This window comes from Etheostoma cragini, chromosome 6 (assembly GCF_013103735.1).
Source record: "Etheostoma cragini isolate CJK2018 chromosome 6, CSU_Ecrag_1.0, whole genome shotgun sequence".
NCBI classification, from domain to species: domain Eukaryota; kingdom Metazoa; phylum Chordata; class Actinopteri; order Perciformes; family Percidae; genus Etheostoma; species Etheostoma cragini.
In genome coordinates, this window is record NC_048412.1 from 12,538,292 (window position 1) to 12,563,841 (window position 25,550).

At 39.1% G+C, this 25,550-nt stretch overlaps 2 protein-coding genes across 3 annotated transcripts in view; one reads left to right on the forward strand and one right to left on the reverse strand.

The window, feature by feature from the left end:
• mboat1 (membrane bound O-acyltransferase domain containing 1) overlaps nt 1-25,550 on the forward strand; it is a 38,660-nt gene that overhangs the window by 3,087 nt on the left and 10,023 nt on the right. The window contains exons 4-14 of one of the 2 annotated variants that reach the window (XR_004656878.1): nt 52-147; nt 2,336-2,391; nt 2,871-2,925; nt 3,990-4,182; nt 4,487-4,679; nt 4,772-4,875; nt 5,028-5,092; nt 5,193-5,325; nt 5,604-5,755; nt 6,678-7,509; nt 24,384-24,388. Coding sequence is in view for 1 of the 2 variants with exons in the window: in XM_034873410.1 (XP_034729301.1) it covers nt 52-147; nt 2,336-2,391; nt 2,871-2,925; nt 3,990-4,182; nt 4,487-4,679; nt 4,772-4,875; nt 5,028-5,092; nt 5,193-5,325; nt 5,604-5,755; nt 6,678-6,861 (1,231 nt within the window). In the remaining variant the exon portion in view is untranslated. Of the gene's footprint in view, nt 1-51; nt 148-2,335; nt 2,392-2,870; nt 2,926-3,989; nt 4,183-4,486; nt 4,680-4,771; nt 4,876-5,027; nt 5,093-5,192; nt 5,326-5,603; nt 5,756-6,677; nt 7,792-24,383; nt 24,389-25,550 lie in introns of those variants that run through there. The other variant, XM_034873410.1, reaches the window with a different exon arrangement.
• The window catches only part of LOC117945744 (transmembrane protein 65-like), a 31,259-nt gene continuing 21,732 nt past the window's right edge, over nt 16,024-25,550 (reverse strand). Inside the window, exons 6-8 of the mRNA XM_034873442.1 lie at nt 23,120-23,162; nt 17,334-17,439; nt 16,024-16,702 (exon numbers count right to left, since the gene is read on the reverse strand). Of these exons, the coding sequence (XP_034729333.1) occupies nt 16,544-16,702; nt 17,334-17,439; nt 23,120-23,162 (308 nt within the window). The 3' untranslated portion in view covers nt 16,024-16,543. The remainder of the gene's footprint in view (nt 16,703-17,333; nt 17,440-23,119; nt 23,163-25,550) is intronic.

Here is a 25,550-nt window from a genome sequence, read left to right on the forward strand (position 1 = left end):
CTACCCGGGCGCCCCTGTCTGATTTAGTTTAGTTTATTCCTCCACACACAGGTATTCCATGGTGACGGCTATGGGCTACTTGACACTGTGCCAAGTGAGCAGAGTCTTTATCTATAACTACGGAGTTCTGTCCACGGACTTCTCTGGGTAAGGAAACACGTAATTACTCTATAATCTTCTCTCTTTGCCACACCTTCTCGGTGACAGTATATTAATCGTTTTTCAGTCACAACGTTTTCGAGCAGTTGTGATATAATCAGTTAAGATGTGAAACTGTGTTGTACCTGTTTACACATTCACCGGTGCCACGGCCTTGTGTAAATACAGCACCACTGATTAACAAGCAGCTGTGTGGATTGTTCACAGTTGATATTGTAGTAGCCAGGTAGAGTTAAGGTACTTGCTGCCTCCTGGCAACTGTGACTTTGTTGTGCTAAAAACAAGGCTGGCTCTAAAGGAGTGAGCAGTTTACTCTTTTTTTCATTACAGCATTACATTTGGACTCAACTCTTTCAGAGCTAAAAGGAGAATTTAGCAAAGCAGGACGTGATTTCCTGTAATGGAAGATGAGCAGTGACTCCTTTGTCATTGCTCATTATTTCATAAATGAAAGATGCATCATCAAAAATGACTATTTTGAAATTTAAACTCTGCCCACACGCATCAACTGCAGCTTCACTCCACAGTTATTCTTACATTAATGGAATGCGGTTGCTTTGATTTAAAAGGGTCATCATTTTGTTCACATACTGGGCCTCCCAGGATTCTCTAAAATCAGACACATATGGAGCTAAACATGGAGCTGCAAATATGTGTTTTGTCAGGATAATGCCTGATGTGGTAGCAGTGGTTTTACTGTGATGGCTCATAACAGATAAAGCCAATTATAGTGTTTGCTGTGTGCAGTGGCTTTTTGAAAGGTGACTGTTCAGTGTGCCGGCTCCTGTATTCAGCAACTTTTTGTCCAGTTCTGGTCTAGAGGAAATTGCTGGCGGCAGCACTTGCACTCCACCGCGTGACTTTAGGGATGATCTGCCAGGCCTGTGAGTCAGCCTTGGTAGGGTCATATATTAAATTAGAGATCCAGCTCCTTTTAGCTTACAGAGTGGACAGATAAATGGTTGTGAATCCCAGAGATGGCGTGCATATGTTTAGCTACTTACACAGGATTGGATGCAATAATCCGGTGCTGTAGACAATACTTATAAATATAAGGTACTGTGACTCGCATCGCTTTTTGCTTTGCTTATATTTGCAGTTTTCTACTATCATGTTGTCCTCATTGTCACTTTGATATGTTGTGTTGCCTTCCCTGTTGGAAGATGCCAAAAAAAGTTAATCTAGAGGTTGTCTCTAAAGTCTGTGTGCTTTTTTTCCCCATTTGTCATTGAGCATCACCATAAGACAATCTGACTGAATTTGTGCAAGGCAGCAGAACTGACACTCAACCGGGTCCTAATCTTGTGTACTGGGCCAACTTTAGAGTCTACATGGAAAAACAGAGTCTGTTGGCCACAGCGGTGGAGAGAGTTGCACATACTGGCTGGCACCCTGTAAGGGTCTCTCTAAAGCCCACTGCCAACTCTCATTGAGCTGGCACTGCCAGCCGCTCGGCCCCTCTCTGCCCCGGTTTTCCATGCTGTCCGCACAATGCAGCCCACTCAAACACAGGAACCAGTTGTGTGTGTGTTTGTGTGTGTGTGTGTGTGTGAGAGAGAGAGAGTGAGTGAGTGAGTGAGAGAGAGAGAGAGAGAGAAAGAAATGTAGTTTGTGTGCTTTTGGACACACTTACATTCTTGGGACAGAGAGGGCTAGAAAACTAGCAAAGTGTGTGTTCAGAATTATTATACAGGACCTTATTGCCCTCCGCCATCGCCTCCCTTCCATAATATTTGGTATCCATTAATGTTTAGCTCACTGAAACAACTGTAACCAAAATGTAGCTGTATATATGTTCACCTAGTCTCTCTTCTTACTGCTGTGTAGTGTTGTTCTGGATGACTGAATTGCATTGCAAATAAGTTTGAATAACCTACAGCATGTGACGAATGAAATGTTCTTATTACCAATATTCCAGTGGTGTAATCGGGGTTAAAAAATCAATGTACTTACACTGTGAGCTTGAGAAGATGGCTGTCATGTACTAGTTTCAAAGAGAGACGAGGATTATGTGAAAATTTAGAGATTTGAATGAATTGCATTGGAATAATCTGACATTGATTAACCTGACATGAAACAACTGGTTTGTCAGATAATAGATGACTAAAAATATTGTTTTTGCTGAGGTAGCAATAGCATTATACAACTTTATACTTTCATTATTTTCTCTGCCCAGGCCTCTGATGATAGTAACCCAGAAGATAACCACACTGGCTTTCCAGCTCCATGACGGTAAGGCAGAGGAGAAGACAACCACTCACACACACGTACACACACACACTCTCATAGTATCAGGGGTTCATGAACTCATGCCAGGGTGAAAGGGCACTTCTGCATTTGCTTTGTGGCTCTCTACCGGCTATCACGACACTATGCAAGTTTGCCAGATCGGGTAGCTGATCTGTAGTTCCATTGAGTCATATACAATTCGGTTTCTAACCTGTAGGAGGACCGAAGCGGGAAAAGTTACAAAGTTTTGCTTTTAAACTGGAGGCGACATGCTCTCACAATGGCTTAACTTTTAAGATATCAATGTCAAACCACGACAGTGTGGCAGTGAACCAGCATGCACCATGTTCAGCAGGACCCTGAAACTAAAGCAGACAAATGAAATTCAGCTATCATTCATTTTCTAGTTTGCTGAAAAAATGAATGAGTGAAAATGAAAGTTTCCAAACAGGTTATTCATGACGTCACGCCTTATTTTCCAGGTATGTGCAAGAAAGCTGAACAACTGACCCCAGAGCAGAAGCCTCTGGCTATAAAGTAAGTTTTTACCGTGGTAAATAAATACTCACAACTTCCAGTACACTTGCAGTGTGAGACATCAGGGTATAGCCTCTTTGGAGACAAGTCAGAGTACTGTGTCCTGCGGACATCTTTTTCCCTACTGAATTTAGCGGATTTTCTTTTAAAGCTGATCTTTGAGGTGCACAAAGGTTACAACATAGGGTTGATAAAGTAGGGTTTTGAATCTGAAGTAACGAATTAAAGAATAAATAACTGTTTCTTTTCCTTTAGCCACGAAGGACAGGGACAAGGAGATGCATTCATGGTGAATAGCTTGTTCATGTAACAAGCATGCTGTAAACTAAGAAAAAAAGGGGCATAATTTTGCATGGAAAATATTACATTTTATGCATGTAAATAGATAAAACAACAGTCATCAGTGTACCATACATGCCATTTTAAAACTAAAATTCTAATGAATTTTAAAATGTATCAAAAAGCGATCGTAACACACAGTGATGCTCTTGTCTGACCATCCTGCAGCTCTGAATTCCATGTTTGTCTCATTTTTGTTAGCATAATTTAAGATTCCCGGGCTACCAAATACCAACATATATACTTATTATCATTAATATAGACAAAAAACTCAATAGGTCAAAACTTTTCTCCCAGGAATCAGTTAGCTTATTGAAGCATATTTTTCATATATAATTTTTACACTTTAAAACCAGTTCCCAATACCCAACTCTGGTCTCTCAAGATGCTGCGGAACTGCTGTCCGAGAACCAAAAGGGACCAGATCAAAAGCTAATTTATAATTATGGATTGTCTCACGTGAAATTTTAAAAAGTCACAGTTTTTGTCATTCACAGATTGTTTACTTTTATGTAACGATTTATCTGCCAAGCAATTATACAGGTTGATAGAAGTACTTGTTTAAATGTCTCATTTTTATTTGAAAATAATGGCATGCTTTTTTCACTTTCCACATAACTTAGATGACAACAATTGAATACCATTGTTGCATTCGCACATGAAGTGATCATTGTTATCATACTAAAAATACGATTCTCGTTTGTTTTAAATTATTTCTCCTACAGTGTAAAGCCTTCTCTTATCAAGTACCTGAGCTACAATCTGAACTTCTTGAGTGTATTGGTGGGACCATGCAGTAACTATAAGGAATACATAGACTTCATTGAGGGCAGACACATCAGCATGAGGCTTAGGCAGCACCCGGGGATGTGTAATGGGCAGAACGGCCACGATAAGACACCGGAGCCATCACCTCTGGTGAGTTAATGAATGCATATCTGTTTGCTGCTTTTGTAATGACAGAGCAGAACCTGGGACTGTAGTAAAAGACCGCAGTCTTCTCCCACTTAGATTTTTGTATTCACTGAGACATTAATATTATCGGAGTCAGATTGTTCCGTTTTTGCGCCTAGTCCTTCTGCTCTCATTGTTTTAGTCTTGGTTGTAAACATGGCTCATTTTCCCTGATCTCAGCTGGACCTGATAAGTCCAGTGGTCATCACGTCCATTCAGTGTGTTTCCATCTCTGCTCAGCAGTTCCATTTTTGCATTTTCTCTGCAGAATGCTGTCTGTCGAAAGTTGCTGGTCTGCAGCGGGTGTATGCTGTTCTTCCTCACAGTGACTCGGGCCTTGCCGATAAAGTACAACGTGGACCCCCACTTTGTCAGCCAAGCCCCCTTCCTCACAAGGCTCACCTACGCTTTCTTCTCCATTCAAGCAGCAAGGCCCAAATTCTACTTTGCTTGGACACTGGGTGAGCTGTGTGTGTATGTGTATGTATGTGTGTGTGTCTGTTTGTGTGTGTCTTTGTTTTTGTGATTTAATTTTTGCCCCCCGTCCTGTCAGCTGATGCAGTCAACAACGCTGCAGGTTATGGTTTCTTGGGGATGGATGGAAATGGAAAGCCATCTTGGGACCTAATGTGCAACCTTAACATCTTGGGGATTGAGGTACCCTCAATGTTTTACGTGATTTAATAGACATAAATACACAATCTCTCTACATTGTGTTAGGTTTTATGCACTTTCATGTTGGTCCTAAGTCAGGCAATGACTTTAAGAGGACAAAGTTATTTGGTTATTGTTATTTCTATATTTTTCAGACCGCCACTAGCTTTAAGACATTCATAGACAACTGGAACATTCGAACAGGCATTTGGCTCAAAACGTAAGTACTACAAATGTGCACTCCAATACGCATGCACGCAGGTAGAAAACACTTACTCATAAACTCTTTGGAATATGTTTGATTGCTCTCATCTCTTCAGGGTGTGTTATGACCGAGCCCCCAAACACAGGTTGGCGTTGACCTTTATCCTGTCGGCCCTGTGGCACGGGGTTTATCCAGGGTACTATTTCACCTTCATCACTGCCATCCCCATCACCATGGCAGCACGAGCTGTGAGTACTCTAACTCCTCTGAAAATTCAAATAAATACTTTATCTTTTAATCTTACTTTTAAATGCAAACAAACTCACAGTTCTTTAAAGTGATAAAAAAGGGTTTTAGAATTGTGTGTATCAGTCAGGTAACAGCTGTATAAGAAGGGCTTGAAGTGGCGTTTTTCCTGTTGGTGTGGTAACCAAGAAAGGTGTTAAAGTATTGTCATGTGACTTTATAGGCTTAGTATCACTGGTGTGAAAGTATCCCTCTCTGTTCGTCTGTCTCTCCCCGCCAGGTACGTAAGTCAGTTCGCCACTACTTCCTGGGCTTCAGAGGCTTGAAGCTATGTTACGACCTTTTAACTTGGGCTGCCACCCAGCTGGCCATCTGCTACACCGTTATGCCTTTTCTACTTCTTGCAGTAGAGCCCACTTTGGTTTATTACAGGTATGTCATCTTAAATCCTCTCATCTCTTAAATCCAATTCATGCTTACTGCTTTCGGGGGAGCGCGTGGGTTCGTGCGACACAAATTGTGTCATAGTTCTTGCCATCTTTTTTTCTAATGCATGTGAAGAGTGTCGTACGCAGACCCCCGATTGTTGTAGGTAGAGAAGTGCATGCGCGTCCGTCCCTGCACATGAGAAGGTACAAACAGTGAAATGTGGTTATGAGAAATGAGTACCAGTGCACCTGTGTGTAAGTCATTTCTAAAGATTTTTTTGAATACAGGTGTATTGCCACAGATTTGTTCAGTTTAAGGAAAAGTTCTGTGGACCCACTCAAAAAACTACAAAATAGTTGTATACTTTTCTTGAAGTCTAAGTGATAAAAGATAAAGAGTGTTAATTAGGACTGCGACAATGCAACAATTCATTTCATTATAAATGAATATGTTGATTATTTTCGCAACTTGTTGATAAGTTGTTGGACTATAAAATGTCAGAAAATGGTGAAAAATCACAAATGACAATTTCAAATGTCTTGACTTGCCCAACGTTAAATAGGTTGTGCAAACATATTCAGTTTACTATCCCAGAAGACACATTTGCGAAATTGGAACCAGATCATTTTAGCATTAAAAAATTGCGTGATACACTTATTGTTGCAGCTTTAGTAATCATGTAGGCCTTTAGCAATACAGTATATAGATGTTATATCAGGAGCTATGCTAGCAATGCTGTTCTACTGGCTGAGGACATTCAAAAGTAGAGGCTCAGAATTCTCATTTGTTTTATACATTTCCAAAAAATATAATTTTTGATGGTCAGCTCTATTTTGTTGTCTCATTTTTTCCTTCTGATCAACAATTCCCCTTACAGTACTTTAATAACAAAGTTAGAAAAATGACAGTCCGTTTTTCCTCCTAGGTCTATGTACTTCCACATTCACATCATCAGCATTCTGGCTGTGATCGCCCTGCATTGGAAACCCAAATCCAGTGAACCCTCTGCCACCACCAAAACGTTTTACTCCTCCTCCTCCTCCTCCTGGTCTTCGTGCTGTGCCCAGTGCCAGCCTGTTCACTCTAACAACAATGGCAAAGTAGACTGAAAATCCCCACTTAACGCTCTTTTACCAGGCTCTCATTCAATGGTGAATATCCCTTAAGGGCATTTAGCCAGCATACATGGGAAAGCATTTAATTGTGGGACAATACAGAGTTAGGGAAAAAACTATGATGGTACATAATGATGCAGGACTTGAACCTATGACACTGGATGTACATGGGGAGAGCTGCCATATGGTAAGATTAGTACGAAACTGAATCAGATTCTAAGAGAACACATCAAACACAAGAAAAGCAGGCAGACTGAAAAGAAAACCACTAGCTAAGGGAACATCTCTGGTACCACCATGACCCCCAGGACACTGGCCTCCTGCCCCCCCCCACATATCAACACCATCTCACAGCCCGCCTGTTCCAACAACAATGCAGCAACAGTGTGAAGAGAGAAAGGAGCTGACACTTTCTCTCTTGTCCTATCTCCGAGTCCTGCCCAGTGGTGGAATTTAAGCCAGCACAGTGGGAGAGCAGCTCATAAACGGTGCACAAATACCAGGACGCACACAAACTTATGCATTACTAGACAGACACTAGGACACAAGTATGCACAATCTCTCTGAGACACGCTCGTACTTGGTCACACTCTGATGGCACACAATGGCTGCACTTGTGTGGCCCCATTCAGCTAGAGCATTGTGTGTGTGTGTGTGTGTGTGTTGTCATTATGAAACATTTGCAGACTGTGTTGGTATGGGTGCAATGAAATACAAATTAGCTCTGAAAAACAATTCAGCTCTCAAACTGTCCAGTAAAACTATCAAAGAAGCATTTTAAGGCAGGACGGTAGCTCTTCCAGGTGAGGAGACACTCCTGTAGGACGCTAGAAGGCCTGTAAACATAGAAGGAACAGCTAGCACATTTTTAAAGAAAGAATAGAAGAATGGAACACTACTGCAACAGCAAGAATACGAACCTTTTAACATCTGAAAGCAGAAGCATACGATTTTGATTTAATGAGCAGAGTCAGTTTCTCTTTTTGTGCTGAAGCAGTCATTTAATAGTGATGTAGTTCTTAATGTGTTAGTACTCTATCATATGAAAGGTGCTGGATACCTGTTATCATCATGTGTAGAGTAATAGAACAAAAAGCTGTGGTGAAACTTAAAGGAAACCAACCAATGTCCTCTCAAAAGAATGGTTGATATGACCAAGAATAGGAATTCATAAATCAAATATATTTCTTCATGTTGAGTTTTTTGTGTTGTTCTGAGGTTCTTTGGGAGAAAGAACATGTTTGGAAACTGTAGATTTACCAGAGCTTATCAGCAGCTGCAGGTTGATTTAACACAGCCATCTGCTGGTTGTTTGTTCTCTCTGAACACTGCTGAATGAAGGGATGAAAGTAAGCTCATTTGGACTGACTGAAACCACCACGCTCCCATTGCAACTTCATACCAACTATAAGCAGAAAGCATATTTTTCCTCTGATATTACGATTTCTTTTTTTTCACATTTCTTCAATTTCTCCTCTTCACTAGCTTTTATCTGTGCACAGTTGGAAGTTAACGAATCAGAAGCTGATGCTTATGATTAGAGATGAGCTAAGCATGGTGAAAACAATACATTAAAACGATACATTCACGTTTTTTAAATGATTAGATATTTATTATTATTATTATTATTATTATATTGTTTGTTATGAAGAAGTTATCACTTGAAAAAGGTTTGGGACCATTGGGAGATTTATTATTATAGGGGTAATTAATGGTGCTACTAGCTGCAAGCTAGCACATAGGCGGTGATTTATGTTTTCCTCCGTGGGTGCTCACAGGCGCACGCTCTTTGAAAAAAAAAAGTAGTCAAAGATTTCAGTTACCGACACGAACACACACTCACCTATTAACTCGATAGTAACTCATATATCCATGTTTTAATGTTTGGTGTGTTGCATGTTATCTGGTGGTCTACAAAGTTTTAAAGATGTCCTGCCTCTTAGACTGTAAACCTGGTTTACCTGAACCTGAACCTGACTCTGGACAGCACTGGGCCGCAATCAGCTTTGTGGGAAATTAAGAATCAACGTAGCAGGGGACTGACAGCGACATAGCCAATCACACTATGACAGACACTCCAATTAGCACCAACTACATGTTTGATTTTAAATGAATGTAGCCTGCTGGCAGTCTGACACACGTGGGTGCTCAGTATTTTCTGTGGGGGCACCAACGCTATCGGCACCAATGAGCTAGCATGTTAGCTTTAACTGTGTGTGTGTGTGTGTGTGTGTGTGTGTGTGTGTGTGTGTGTGTGTGTGTGTGTGTGTGTGTGTGTGTGTGTGTGTGTGTGTGTGTGTGTGTGTGTGTGTGTGTGTGTGTGTGTGTGTGTGTGTGTGTGTGTGTGTGTGTGTGTGTGTGTATATATACATTAATATATATATTAATTTTTCAATTGTCGGACTATGCTATTTAGGGGTTGCCTAATGAAAATGCATTTTCTTTCCTCGGTTCTAGCATGCAAACAGCATTTTTATCTGTTGAATCATGTTGGAGACACAATCTTTAGGCATTGTATTACTTGCTTCATATTTTAGTCCCAACCTTTTTGACTCAACCCTCTGATTCTTCTTTGTAAAGCCTCAGCGTACAGCATGTTTATACAAGAGAAAGCAAAAACGTCAAACATTTATATGACAAAGATGACTTCTGTTTCATAGAAAAATCACACTTCTTTGCTGTGGCACGACCTAGTTCACAGATAGTGAAGTGTTGACACATTCATCAAATTAACGTTGATTACAGCAGGGGAATTATTTAAGATTTTGTTGATTATTTTAATGTTTACCTGCACATTAGTACGTCTCTTGGAGTTAGCATCAGTAACGACTGCTCTGGGGACCTGTAGACTTGAAGAGCCCTGAAGTTATAAACTTAAACGCTGATGCCCCATCCCCGTGACATCCACTGACAAACACCTACTGTAACTAAACTCCTCAAGAGGTTTCTGTGTGCTGGAAAGTGTTTTTAAGTATGGTTTGCTCTATCATAAACTTGTTTGTTGTTTTATTAATTTATATGGAACTAGCTGTAACCTTTAACCGTGTTGTTATCAATAATATGTTCACGGCACTGTATGGTTTGCCAGGAAAATGAGCAATGAGTGGCACATATACATTGTGACTGTGTTAAAGTGAGCAGCTATTTGAATGATGAATACTGATTATACAGATATTTTTTTTGTATGTGTGTTTGCAAATGTATGCGTGATCACTGACTGAGAATGTGTGCTGTTCCATTGTAGTATTGTTTTAATGGAGGAAAGAGAGTGGTATAAATAGATTTGAGTAACAAATAAAGCTTTGGTTAAAAAATGTGTTTATTAAATTTGTTTTAGGTTTGAATTGTCTGATGCAAAAACATTTTAAGTTATATAATTAATGATAATGAGGAATTATAAACAATTACAAATACACAAATGTCATGTGTTCTGCCTGTCTTTTAGAAACAAGTAAAACCTATTTAAACTCTATTTAATAATTCCATGTGCCATAGAGTCCTATTTGTTTTTTATCTGTTTGTGATCCTCCCCCTGTGCGACGCCTGTCCCATGCTGTTTATTCTCAGATCATACTCTCAAAGTGGCTGCCTCTCTGTCTCTTGTGTCACCTGTCCGTTCCCCTCTGACGTGTGTGTGTGTGTGTGTGTGTGCGCGCTCTTGCTGTGTTTTGATCCAACCTGACCTCCAGAGAACTAATGACAACCAGGGGAAGAAGAAGAAAATGTAATAAAGATGACAACAAGCAGCAACAAAATATACTTTAATCCCTCAAACCCTAGAGTATGCTCCACTCTTTACGGAAGACACAGTCATCCAAAATGGTCAGTTTTGTTTACTCAGTTTGAGACTGATGTGGAGATGTACAGGTGGTAATATGGCCCTAAGAATACACAACACAACACAACCAATTCAGTAACAGGTGGGCTTGTGAAGGGACTAAGTAAGGTAGTTTATTTTATATAGTTGAACACTCTGCTATTTTCCAAGTTCTACCACTTAGAAATCATGGAGGTGTCTGAAATTGTCATCGTAGGTGCGTATGTCCACTGTGAGAGACTTAATCAAAACAAAACAAAAAATCACAATGTATGATTTTTTAACAATTTATTTGTATGATACAGCCGCAAATAAGTATTTGAACACCTGTCTATTAGCTAGAATTCTGACTCTCAAAGACCTGTTAGTCTGCCTTCAAAATGTTCACCTCCACTCCATTTATTATCCTAAATTAGATAAGCACCTGTTTGAGATTGTTAGCTGCATAAAGGCACCTGTCCACCCCATACAATCAGTAAGAATCCACTACTAACATGACCAAGACCCAAGAGACGTCCAAAGACACTAGAGATATAGAAATTGTACACCTCCACAAGGCTGGAACGGGCTACGGGGAAATTGCCAAGCAGCTTGGTGAAAAAAGGTCCACTGTTGGAGCAATCATTAGAAAATGGAAGAAGCAAAACATGACTGTCAATGTCCCTCGGACTGGGGCTCCATACAAGATCTCATCTCGTGGGGACTCAATGATCCTAAGAAAGGTGAGAAATCAGCCCAGAACTACACGGGAGGAGCTGGTCAATGACCTGAAAAGAGCTGGGACCACCGTTTCCAAGGTTACTGTTGGTAATACACTAAGACGTCAGGGTTTTAAATCATGCATGGCAAGGTTCCCCTGCTTAAACCAGCACATGTCAATGCCCGTCTAAAGTTTGCCAATGACCATTTGGATGATCCAGAAGAGTCATGAGAGAAAGTCATGTGGGCAGATGAGACCATATGTTTGGAGGAAGAAGAATGATCCGTACCATCCTAAGAACACCATCCCTACTATGAAGCATGGGGGTGGTAGCATCATGCTTTGGGGGTGTTTTCCTGCACATGTGACAGGGCGACTGCACTGGGGAATTTTTGGGAACAACCTCCTTCCCTCAGTTAGTGCTTTGAAGATGGGTCGAGGCTGGGTCTTCCAACACGACAATGACCCAAAGCACACAGCCAGGATAACCAAGGAGTGGCTCTGTAAGACGCATATCAAGGTTCTGGCGTTTCCTAGCCAGTCTCCAGACCTAAACCCAATAGAGAATCTTTGGAGGGAGCTCAAACTCTGTGTTTCTCAGCGACAGCCTAGAAACCTGACTGATCTAGAGAAGATCTGTGTGGAGGAGTGGGCCAAAATCCCTTCTGCAGAGTGTGCAAACCTTGTGAAAAACTACAAGAAACATTTGACCTCTGAAATTGCAAATAAAGACAACTGTACCAAATATTAAAATTGATTTTCTCAGGTGTTCAAATACTTATTTGCAGCTGTATCGTACGAATAAATAGTTAAAAATTCATACATTGTGATTTCTGGATTTTTTCTTTTTTTTTTTAGATTATGTCTCTCACAGCGGACATGCACCTACGACGACAATTTCAGACCGCTCCATGATTTCTAAGTGGGAGAACTTGCAAAAGAGCAGGGTGTTCAGATTACTTATTTTCCTCACTGTGTGTGTGTAAATATATATATACGCATTGCTTTCTCGGTACACACAGCTTCTTTGGAGCTAGAGCGGGGAAATGCAGTTTAACTTGCCAAACTGTAATGCTTGTTTTTGCGACTTGACAAATGCTGCCTACATTCAGTTTGCGTTTACCTGTACTACTCATCATCTATGCAAAAGGTGTTTCTATATTGCTGTAGTAGCTGCAGTGATGTCTATATATACAGAAAAATACTGATAACACATGCACATAAGCATATAATCAAAATGCATTATCAACAAAAAAAGTCGACCCCAGGCCTGATATTTGCAGCCAGGTGATTTTGGTTTAATTAAAGCTGATAAAAGAAAAGAAAAACATACATTAAGAAACGGACTCGCTACTACATTTTTTCCCTCTATATTATATTCCTCCTAAGTGATCATTTTAGTTTCTCACTTTTTACATATGTACAGAATAAATCTGGAACATACTGTATACTTTAAAATACAACCAAATTTAAAACTCATTAGCATATTAACAGAAATCAGTGATTGTTTAGCACCATGAACTATGCCACAAAATAAAGTTAAGCATACTGCCATACCACAGATGAAAGTGCTGCAAAGAGACAAGAACACAGAAATCTGGTTTTGAATCCATGTCATGCAGATTTGATCCGATTGCTTTCAACTTAATTAACCCTCATTGCTTAAGGGAGAGAAATTACTGTACGTGCATGTCTGTGCAGCAGAGAATAGATGTGTTAAAATTGTGTACATTTATAATTTGTAAGACTTTTATGTTTCAACTTGAGTTTATTACCTAAAAACCTGTACCTCTTTTAGGCTATAACGCCCGTCAAATCCCATGATCAAACCCAAGGCTTTTGCAAAGTTGATTTGAGTTTTTTATGCAACAGCAGCCTTTCATCGAAAACGAGCACACTACAAGAAATACCAAAGTCGGGAGGCTTCATCCTCTGGATAAAGCCTCCCGACTATGAACGTCTGTACAAAATGTCATGACAATCTTCTAATAGTTGTTGAGACATTTAATTCAAAGTGGTGGATCCACTGGCCGACAGACCAACTTTTTCGTTTCGAAAGATTTTAACATGCAACTCCAGAATTGATAGTTTTGTGGTAGTTTTAAGAAGAAGTTCTTTTGGATGATAACAAAACACACAACAGTGTCAAATAAGAAAGGTCAAATGGTGTTCAAATTCTGGACCACGTTCTAAATAAACAACAGGGCAGAAATGTATGCTGTAGCCTGACATGTCTCTGGCTTATGACTCCTGCCTTTTCCATATAAAGCTTCCAAATCTTCTGTAACCAAAGCAGGTCGATTTAAACACTGAAAGTTAAAATAATTTCATAAGTAAATGACAACCAGTTTACAGCATACAACTACAGTATATCACCAGATATAAATTAAGGTCCTTGTGTTTGTACTCACAACCTACACCATACTGTATTTCACACACCAAAAAAGGATCCCATGAGGAACATTTCAATGTGTCTTTAAGTCATCTTTGATATAAAATCATAATAAATACACTGGTTCAAGATAATGCATCAAATATGAGATTTTTTTAAGGATATAGATCTCTTTAGATTTCCTCCCAGTGACATGAATAGGTATAATGATGCAGTGGAAAGTGAATTAAAAATAAATAATTGTATTTTGACACAGATTACATTTTCTTACCTTAACGGACTATGGACAACCTAGACGAACCTAAAGCCCTGAAACACGCAATTCAAAGTAATGCTCCATTGAACGGCTGAAAATTCCTACTTTTACTTAAAACTATTATTGTGATCACATTTTTCCAGTCAGGCAGTTTTCTCATCACATTCTGCTTCCTGTAGGATCACCACACTGTCCAAATCACCACACTGCATTTGTCAGTCGAGGGCTCTGTTAACTCTGCAAGGCTACACAAAAAAGACAATCCTATTTTAACCTAGGTTATTCATTATCTGTCTAAAACGGAAAACACAGGAGATTCCTTGTGTGATTCCTCATATGCCATAAAATATATATTTAAATCACAGCAGTCAAAAATCGGATCTTTTGCGTTTGCATGTTAAAACTAGATTCATCACCTCCAGTGAGTTGTATCCTTCAGTAATGCATGCGTTTAGAACATATTCAAGTTTTTTTTTATGATTCTTACACAATAAATGTACAATAGTTTTTTTTTTTTTTATTGGTGCATGCAAGGTGGAAATTGAGCAATCAGATCAAAAATCTTAAATACATAAATATGTTCAATCATTTTCTTCATTGTTATCGTTTAGGATCACTTTTACCCACATAATAAATAACCAGAACTATCTTATACAGGGTGAACGTTTTTAGAGTATGTTAGAGTTTAGTTATGGACTGTATCATAAAGCAATCGGTTGCAAAGTCCTTTCTGTTAAAGTGTTCCGCAGGAAATATACTAAAAAAAAAAGGTGTTTTTGTTCTGACAAATATCTATTCCTAACATTGTCCTTTGGGATAAAGATAATATACAGTGTGAAGATACATAAATACAAGTCTGAATGTTATAACAAAAATAAATACATTCTGCAATTCATTCAGTGACACGTGGCTGCTTCCTTTCATTTTAACTTCCCAAACAGCTTCAACGCCATGAACAACAGACTTCAGATTACTTGGTTTGCCTATCAAATTAAGAACAAAAATTTAGAAAAAGAATTATAGTGAATAAGGGATCAATCCTAGCTGGAACACTAAACAGGAAAAGATTAAAAAAATGTATAACTGCAATGTTGAGGTAAAAACTTGACTCAACTAAAAGAAACAAGCAACTTCCTTTCATTTTCAGCCAGCAGAGGGCAGTAGAGCAGAGACAAAATAATATACTTTAGTTGTGTGTTAGTGTTAGAAAGCAGTAAGAACTTTCCAGAGAAGGGAACTAGGGTATCAATCATCTCATTTTCTGTCTAATTGAAACTTTCCACTGGGCTTACCATGGATGGGAGAGTGGTATTGCAGTTCAGCTGCAGGTTGGCATGGAGATAAATCAAACGGTATTGGAACCAAAGGGATGGAGCTAATGGGACAGAGGTCTCAGGTGGTTCCGTGTTGGCATTTCTTATCTTTCTGCCACAGCTACTCTGTCTCTTCCTCTCTATGCTCATCTCCTTGCTGCCTAGGGGAAAGTAACAAACTGCTCTTTGAAAGATGTTGTTGAACTGCACCTACCTATTCCAGTATACATGGGAGACATTTGGTGCATGTTACTGCTTCGGGTGTTCATTGCACATTGTCACACAAACAAAAAATTAATCGAAAGAAATAAAGGCGCAGCTAGCAGGTACAACATTTAACTGCCCAAGTCTCACTAAAAGCAGCTGGCTGGTTGTAGTTGAGTGTGAATGAGGCGGGACTTTTTAAGACTTTGACATCATGAAATGGCAGACATGCTTGTAAAATTAAAGATTAATGTAGTTGATGTGGAAGGGTGCATGCAGAAGTGACCATTTCCTTGCCTCATCACTCTCAAAAAGGGATAAGGACTTGGGTTAACACTGCTGAATGGAGCCATTGGCATGTCTCTTTGTTCAGTCTTCCTCTGTTAGTTATCACAATTCCTGCCAATATACAAGAAACCTTCCACATCAAAATGCCATGCAAGGTCTTTTTTTTCTGAATAAGCTCTAAAAGTGTTTTTTCCCTTTGCATTGGTACCAAAGTTTGTTTATGAGATTGATATTTTAGGGAGCCCACAAACTGTCCACTACCTTTACCTAGCTTCTACTCATGTAGAGTCACAGGTTTATATATTCAACAGACTCCGAACAGAGGAGAGAAAGAGGCCACTGCAGTGTGTTTTAGATGGAACGTTTTAGATAAATGAGTTTCAGTCTGTGTCGGTCAGTTGAGACAAGGTGAGGTTACGGTGCAATAGTTGGAGTAGCAGCGGTCAAATGAATCAACCATTTCCTGTCTCTTCAAGAGATGATCAGGTCCCTGTGCTTAAGTTTAAAGTCTAAAATCAAATATCTAAAATCCTCTTCAGAATACCTTTGATAGTTTGACTGGGCCTTGCAGTAAAGTACCTGGTGATTAGACTGGGTTCAATGACATTTCCATACACTCCAGTCCACCAGACAATGGCAATCAGTCCCAGTTTAAAGTATTCTAATGGATTCCAAAAAAGCATTTGTCTCTGGCGAGATCTCATGTTCAGTTTTTGCTGTTCTCTGTTGGAGCAGGTGGGGATTGTGTTTTTTCCGTTGCCTCCGTCTGGCCATCTTTCTTCTTCTTCTTCTCATCATCATCCTTGAAGAAAAAAAGAGGAAACATGCCGAGGATACAGCCGATGGCAACACCAATGGCTTTGCCCTGAACAGAGGAAAATGGAAGTAAGAAAAAATTACTGACTAAATCAATTTCAATAAGCCACACAAAAAAAGTTTCGTTTAAAAGTTCAGCTTTGCAGCTCTGTCATTTCCAGTAATTAAAATTGTTAATGAAGCAGTCCTTTTTTATTCTACTTATGGTTTGTTTGACTAATTATCAAAACCAGTTGGGTTTAAATTGACCAATATACAAGAAAGCTTTATCATCATTTAATTCATCATCAACTGGCCCGCAGACTGTAAGACTACTAATTACATTTCACTCTTCAGCAGTTTAGCATAATACAACCATTCAGGTCTAATTTTCTCGCAAAATGAGTGTGACCCATAAGACTCAGGCTCACTTAGGCTTGAGTTTCTGTTGTCACTATACAAAACTCCTCAACTGGTTTGATGTTTATGGTGCATTAAAAATTAAACAGAATTTAGAATCCACTCTGACTGTCGACTGATATGTTGAATGTTTATTAGTCTTATGGCTTTTGTCTTTCACACACGCTAAAAAGTGAGACAAGCATTTAAGTCCCTGTTTTTCTAAAACAGTGACGGAGTTGGTTAGAAAGAAGAGTCGGCGTTAGGGCTCGTGGGTTTTAGTGAGGTATGAGGATACCAACCGCATGGGAGCTGACTCTGGTCTGCCACATGTCAGCCTGCTTTGGGCTTAAGTCAGGAATCTGCATTCCCAGCCGATACGCCAAGGCCTCCACGTAACCCGCCAGCCTGAAGAGAGGAAGACACCGACAGAAGGAACGAGAAACTGAATGAATGTGAGTTGGCTGGTTTTGAGGCTCAGCCTTGTTTTTGTGACTCAGATTAATTAGCAGCACGTTACTGAAACAAAAGTGTTTAGTTTTAACGGATGTGAAAATGTGGTTTGGACCTACCAAGATACAGTGAATAACACAACTACTGCAACTGGTTAAATGCAGAACCTGCCCCAACTTTGGTATATGTCAGTCAGTTAGTTAGTTAGTTACTGTAGTTAATTTGATAACACACAGTCTTGTTTAAGCATGTCTATATACTAAGTCTAGTATGGCTGTGTTATGTAATCTGCTATAGATGGTATAGAAAGTAGAAGAAAGGATGTATTAGGGTTTATAAGTGTTTGTGTATATATGCATCTGTGTCTATGATGTGTAAATAATAATATGTAAATAACTGAAGAATAAGATTTACTAAAGGATAAAAGTAGAGAAAGGGGGTCGGACTTGATAAGTTGTTTATCAACTTCTTCCTACTCCTTTTGAACATGGAAACTTTTTGTTGCGTTTGAATGACTTTCAATATTGGAAGACTGTGCTAAAAAGTACATGGCCTTATTTATGTCATTTTAATTATATATGTATGCAGGAATGCATGTATATAAATCTTTTATTTTAATGTTGTTGTTGTTTTTTTTTGTTTTTTTTTATGTTCAAATAAACTATTAAAAGTAAAAAAAAAAAGTAAAAAGTAAGGATATGCATCATAATAAAAACATTTTGTATAATATCAACTGAAAATATATATACATACACATATTTTTTAAGTGTTTGATTCTATAAGACACAGCATCAAGTTTCAATTGTGCTTTAGTGGTGCATATTTCCAAACAAATTTGTAATTAAAGAGATGATACTGCAATATAACCACACTAACCGCGCTTCACTCAATCACTTCCTTCCGCCCTTGCTCGGACCACACCCATCTTAAGCTTGATCTTAACTACAGAAGTTTTGTGATGCCTCGGGGCCTCAGAGTCTGGGGCCCGAGGCACCCGCCAACTTAACACAGTTATAGTGTTATGACCGAAATAACAACTCAAACTGAAAGTTTTTGGAGAGCTGCTGAACCTTACTTTCCAGTTTGAGAAAAAATGTTTAGAGCAGGTCAAGCAGCTCTAGTGTGAGAAATGAAATTCAGGCTAATATTTTAACCCAAGCCTGGTTCAGTCACTGGCACTAATGGATCCTCAGTTCACTGCACACACAAATAAGCTACAGCTGGAGCTGTCGAGTCAGGGGAGTGATAAGTAGCAAGTTGCTTATTTGAGCTAAAGATGAGGAGACAAGAAGAGGGAGCCTGTGTGTGTGTTTTTGTGTGTGTGTGCCTGACAGCAATATAGCTGAAATAGGTATGTAGACATCGACATTTTTCAGTTTTTCTCATCACACATGAACTGTTAAGCTAATTATACAAACAGCTCCTGAGGACAATAATTACACAGACAATCATGATATATAGAAATATAATAGAACTATGATTCTATGATATGCAAACTCATCAGTCCAAGCCTTTGAGTCAAATCCAGCGTAAATATTACAAATGAAATAAGGACCGCATCAGAAAATAGAAAATCTGTGTGGCCAGTTACAAACGTGTGTTCTGCCGTGTTGGATTTTGATAGTTAAAAAGGGCACAGCCACTCTCATATGATTGGTGTTATCACTATTTTATGCAGAGAGCAGTGGTGTCGTTGGCAGGGATGTAACTCCAAAAGACAAAACTAGAACAAACAAAAAACGTAAAACGATAAATGAGCTACAGTTAATGGTAAATATGGTAAGTTTCCAAAAGCGTGGTTAGATTAATGTGGTGGGTTACAGAAATTCTCCTTTGACGGGATTATGCCACTATTTAAACAAGCCCCCGCCCTACTGAGGTATCCTAGACCAGAACACTGAATCCCTTCTGGTCTGTCACAGATCTCAGCTTTAAACCTCCTTAGAGGAAGGCAAGCAAACCCGACTTTACCTCAGGGGATCAAGTAAGTATCACCCTTTGTTAAACCTGACAAATGTATTAAAGTAAAAAAACACATACAGTACATCAATCATGCATTCACTCATTTATCTGCTTTATCTGCAATATGTTTCTAAGTTTTTTTTCTTTCTTTTTTATTTGTAACTTGGCTGAATGCAATAATGTTTTACTGTCTGCTTCGTGTGCCCCAGAAAGCTACTAATACATTATGTCCACAAGGAACACAACAACAGTAGCTGAGACTGAGCTGCGCAGGAAGAGCATCTGTAACAACTGGCTGAACGGTCAGAATGACTCATGAGCTAAATTATGGGCTTCAACGAGGGTGAGCTGGTTTTTCTACATCTGTCAAAACACACACACATTGCACATATTGGTCACTACAGGCACCAACACAAATGTGTTGTGAAATACTGCCGCTCCGAGACAAGTTTATAGAATGATGTGTTGGTTTACATTTAGAGAAATAGAAATAGAAAGCCGGGGATGTATTTGTTTGGAGAAAAGGTTCTGCAGTCACTTACTGTTGTACGGTAACCAGTGTTAAAGGTACAACACACACGGTTTGTGTCACAACTATTTACTCTTTTTTTGAATTAAATGAAAATGAAGATCAATTTCTTTGCCAGCAAATGTAAACAAAAGAAACATGAAGTATACACTAAAAAACGTTAGCAGCATTTTAAATAGTCTCTAGAGCTTTTGGCTCATTTAAGCAGGAAAGATTTTAACTAATGGTCAACCCCAGTCTGCCTGAAAAGGGGATCTTGATCTTTATCCAAGTGAATTGAAGTTTTTTTTTTTTATGAGAATATATTCAAAGCCAACTGCAGGCAACAACCTACAAAATATGCAAATTTAATGCGTTCATTATTCAGTTTCTTTTAACATTTGTAATTAGCAAAGACACTCCATAATAGGTTTACAACAGATAACATGCTAAAACTGCATTAATTAGTCCATTAATGGATGTTATGTCATTAACAGAAAATATTCAAACAAATAAGCAACGATTTTAATTCTTTATTATTCAGTTAATTCATTTTTAACCTCAATGGCCAATGATTAAATGGTTTCACCTTTTCCGGTGACATAACCGCTCGCAGGATTGTGAGAAAAGCAAAAACCCTGCACGATCCATCCAGAAAGACCTTTCAGACACTGTTGTGGTACACCATTCCACTATAAAGAGATACTTGTACAGATATGGTCTTCATGGAAGAGTCATCACAAGAAAATTTCTTCTACGTCCTAACAAAAAAAATCAGCGTTTGAAGTTTGAAAATGAACATATATACAAGCCTGATGCATTGTGGAAACAAGTTCTGTGGACCGATGAGGTTAAAAAAACTTTTTGGCCGGAATGAGCAAAAGTACGTTTGTAGAAAAAAAGGATACAGAAGTTAATGAAAAGAACCTCTGTCCAACTGCTAAGCATGGGGGGGGGGGGGGAATCAATCATGCTTTGGGGTTGTATTGCAGCAAGTGGCACAGGGAACATTTCACGAGTAGAAGGAATCTCCTGACCTCAACATAATTGATCTCTATGGATAGACCTTAAAAGAGCAGTGCATGACAGAAATCAGACTTTTAGAAGGAAGAATGGGCGAGGACACCTCAAACAAGAATTGAAAGAAGCATTTAGCATTTATTTAAGTTGTGATACTTGCCAAAGAGGGCAGTACAAGGTATAAACTCTGCAGGGTGCCCAAACGTTGCAGACGCCATTTTTTTGTTTCCTGTTATTTTGAAAGTTTAAATGATGGGGGGAATAAAATCTACCTTTTTGTTACATATTATATGAATGTCTGATCTGTCGTTTGATGCCTTTTGGAGTTCTTTTTCCATCTTTTCTTGGCTTCTTTATGCACATTAATAATTTTTTTTTTACCTGGGGTACCCAAACTTTCAAGCCCCACTGTATGTTTGGGTTTTAGTGTTTGTTCCGAAAATAGGAGTTGAAGCCCTATTTCATTCATGCTAAGCTGATTCGGCCATGCCATCAACTCTCTCTTGTGGTGGAGTATAAAAAAAAAGCTATTCGCTTGCAATCGGGCAGTTTGGAGCACAGGGTGTGTGTGCACTTAAGCCATTCCCCTTTGAAACTAAGCTGTAATACAAATGCAGCAAAGGACACCTGCAGGAGCTCCACTGACACAGCTTTCACACTCACTGGTGTAAATCCATCAAAAGAAAACAACAACCCCCTCTTGTCTGGTCTAATCGAGTCTCACCTTGACAAACTGGCCACAACGGCTCTACTTTCCAACATGATTGAGTGGCAAACACAGACGCTCACACAGAGGCACAACTGTGTGCGTGTGTCCATTGAGAGCGTTTACAAAAGGCCAGAACGACGTATAATCCATTCCAGTAAAACGGTGCAAAGGCATCAGTCTTTAAAGTAGTCTTTCTACCGACTGTCCGATTTCTGTCTGTTTTTTTTTTCTGTATTTAAATGAGAGAGTAATTCAATTCAGTTTATTTATGAAAGGGGACAGTGCAAATTAATAAATTGCGTGATTTTTCATGGGTTAAAAAAAAACTGAATTATATTTATTTTTGTTTTATTATTTTTTCTTTTAATGATGCTTTTTTATATATTATCTTGTTTGTGTGTAGGGTATATTCTACCTTGCCTTTGTTTGCGGACACCAACATGTAGGTTCACTTCACTCGAAACGTACACTTATGGTTATGAGGATTAAAGGGGATTGGGGAGGGGGGGAGTTGGTTGAAGACATTTGTGTATGTAAATTGTGCTGTTTATTTATGTGTATTTATGTACATGGCAGCGCTGTTGCGCTATGTACAATTGTACAGAAATGTTGTCAAGAATTAGCCAAAAGGCTTTTATTTGTAGTTCCCTGCCCTCAATGTTAAAAAAGGCTTTTTTAAACACAAAGAAACAAAAAGGAAGACGACACAAGCAAAACAGAACTTAGCACAAAATATCACAGAAGCAGAAAACAACAAACAAAGCGCAACGCAGAACTTAGCACAAGACACAACACAGAAGCAGAACGACATACAACAAAGCAAAGCAACAGAGTATTAGATAACAGGCACAGCTGTTAAGAACAATAAAAGCAGTAGTAAACTAGGAGGAAACAAGTAAAATGCATATAGGTTGACTTTGTAAACTAACAGAATACATGCAGTATAAATAATGTAGTGCTGACATGTATCTTAATTGACAATCCAGTGTTTTAGCTGCTTAGTAAAAGACGTATATGTGTTTAAACGTCTGATGTGGTTTGGGATTTAATTTTACTGTCCTGACCCTCTGATAGACCAGGTTGACTCATTAAAAGAACTTTTCCGCAGCAGAATAACACAGTGGCGTAAATCCAATGATAGCCTTTATCAAAGGGAGTGAGATGGTAAACCTTTGCTTTCATTCTCTCTGTATATTATAATTTGTGTATACCTGAGTTGGAATTTAAAACACTGTATTGCTGTAATAATCTGTGTAATGGGATATACACTGACGGCAGTTTGATAGATTTTCTTAACATTTCATCATTTGAGTGAATGAGGGTAATAAATATAAATCCTCCTAAAGCCTGCCATGATGTGCAGAAACTTAAAGGGTAATAGTTACTGTGTGTGTGTGGGTGTGTTTGTGTGTGTACTGTATGTGTGAAATTCTTACCCTAGTCCTGCCAGGTCAGACACCAGGTTGCCAAGGGCAGCAGCTGTAGAAAAAGCAAGAGAAACAGACATGATTAAAACATGAGTCGGGAAATGGAGATTTGTATCGAGGACAGCCAAAATGCACATCACACAAAATGTGTTTGCTTGGTTTTTCATCATATGAAACATGAGAAAATGACTTTTCCATCTACCTCTCAGAGGCTTGACCTGGAGACATCTGCCAGCAGAGTGTGAAGCCATCCATATTAACAGGCCACTAAATTCGTTCCCCCTGAATCATATTTCTGTATATCTCTGTGTCCCAACCGGCAGCGGCAGATGGCCGCCCACCAACAGACTGATTCTGCCTGAGGTTTATGCCCATTTAAAGGAAATTTTTCCTTGCCAAATGCTTGCTTGAATTGTTTGGGGAATTGTTGAGTCTTTGTTAATTACACTGTGGTCTAGACCTACTCTAGTGCCCCTGAGATAACTTCTGTTATAATTTGACACTATAAATAAATGTAATTATCAATGTGTATATCAATAATCTAAGGCATGATGTTAAGACAAACTAAGTACAGTATAGTTACTAGTAGTAGTGTGTAGTTACTATACATGTGCAGAAATACTAGTGGACCAGTAAGTGTCCTCAAAATTATTTCTAAATATAACACACACACACACACACACACACACACACACACACACACACACACACACTTTCATTATTTGCGGTTAAATTTTTTGTGTTCACTAACTAGTCTAGTTCACTTGTATGGCATTTCATTATTTGCTGTTTCATTTTGTAGCATTCATTAACTAGTCTAAAACAAGACACCTGCTTAGGCTTTCAGCCTAAGCCTAAGTTTGAAATGCACCAGGATGAAATCCATTCTGTTTTAAATGTGTGGTAAACAGTTGTGACAGCAGCCTGTAAGCATTTGAAGAAAGTGCTGTAAATCCACAGTGTTGTGCAGGTTGTGGGGATAAGTGTGTAGATTTTTGAAAACTGTGTTCAAGCATGAAAAAACTAAATAAAGTTTGGTTCACATGAACTGCTGCTGTGCAGACTGTAGTTAGAGTTTTGCCATTGTGGCTCCAGTTGTGCCCACTGTTGTTTAGTAATCAGAAATAACTGTAAAACAGAGAACATGTAGTAATAAAATAATGTGTGCTGTCATAATACATCATAATTTGTACAAGCCCCTGAGGAGACAGATGTAATGAAGAGCCCATCAAAGTTTGATAATGTGGTCATGCCGCTCAAATGTAATTACAAGCCAAGGTCAGTGCTCTCTCTGCTTCTCACTGTGCTCTGCACAGGTCCTTCACAGGTTGGTGAGAGGTGCAATCACACTCACACAAAACAAGTGATTCTGAAGCCATTCCAAAGATGTCAACTCCCATGTAACAGACGCTTTTACAACATTCACTGAGCAGTAAATATTTATAGTATATTTAATATATAGTATTTACTGTATGTATGCCTACAAGGGTTTTAGTATGTGACAGTTGCAGGCTTAAATCTGTAGTGTGCGACTATTTTACATTAATGAACATTGGTTGCATTGCCAAATGAGTTGATACAAAGTTAACGTTTACAAAATGGTGCTACGGTGATGTGTTTCACGCATAGACCGTTAATGGTTTCACGTCACTGCTGAGAGAGGACACCAGCAGCGTTTAGCTTTGGAGACGAAGAGGACAAAAAAATGACAAGATAATTACCTCTTCTGAAGAGTGCATCATGCTTTTTTAATCCTCTGTGTCCTCCTTGAGCTACTAGCAACTGTGTGGAGGAAGGGTCGGGGTTGTGCACCATCACCAAAGGCTTGCCTCATGTGGCTGCACTGACAGTGTTGTTGTCATTACTTAAAATTCCTGATATGGGTGACAAAAACTACGCACTATAGCTTTAAGGTATGGGAGGTGAGTGTTGAAACCTCGAGATTAAAGAGGGAGAAGTAGGGAAAGCCCACCTAAAAGCATTTATTCAGGCTGAGAGTTAACGCAGGAGGTTATTAAAAATGATATGCATTAAAAAAGTTAATTCAATATAAATATATCCTAATGATAAATGTTCCAACTTGTGGGCATCAATCACCTTAGTTTTAATATTTTATAGATTTAATCCTATTTGGACCTGTCACATAATTACCTCTGTTTAAAGTATGTAATCGGGCCAACTCAGCAGTAGACCATTTTCAAATGGTGCACATTTGTCTCATAGAAAAGGTGTGAGTGGTGGACTTGACTACAGACTTGACACTAGTGCTAAATCACTGCGGACTGGGCTAGATAACTGCAGCCTCTTGATTTGCCAATCCCCACATGTTCCAATTAGAGGATGGATACCCGAGCCGAGCCCTACGGGACCCGACGGTACCCGACGGGTCGGGCCGGGTTCGGACAGATTTTTAGAAAGGATGCTCGGGTTCGGGTCGGGC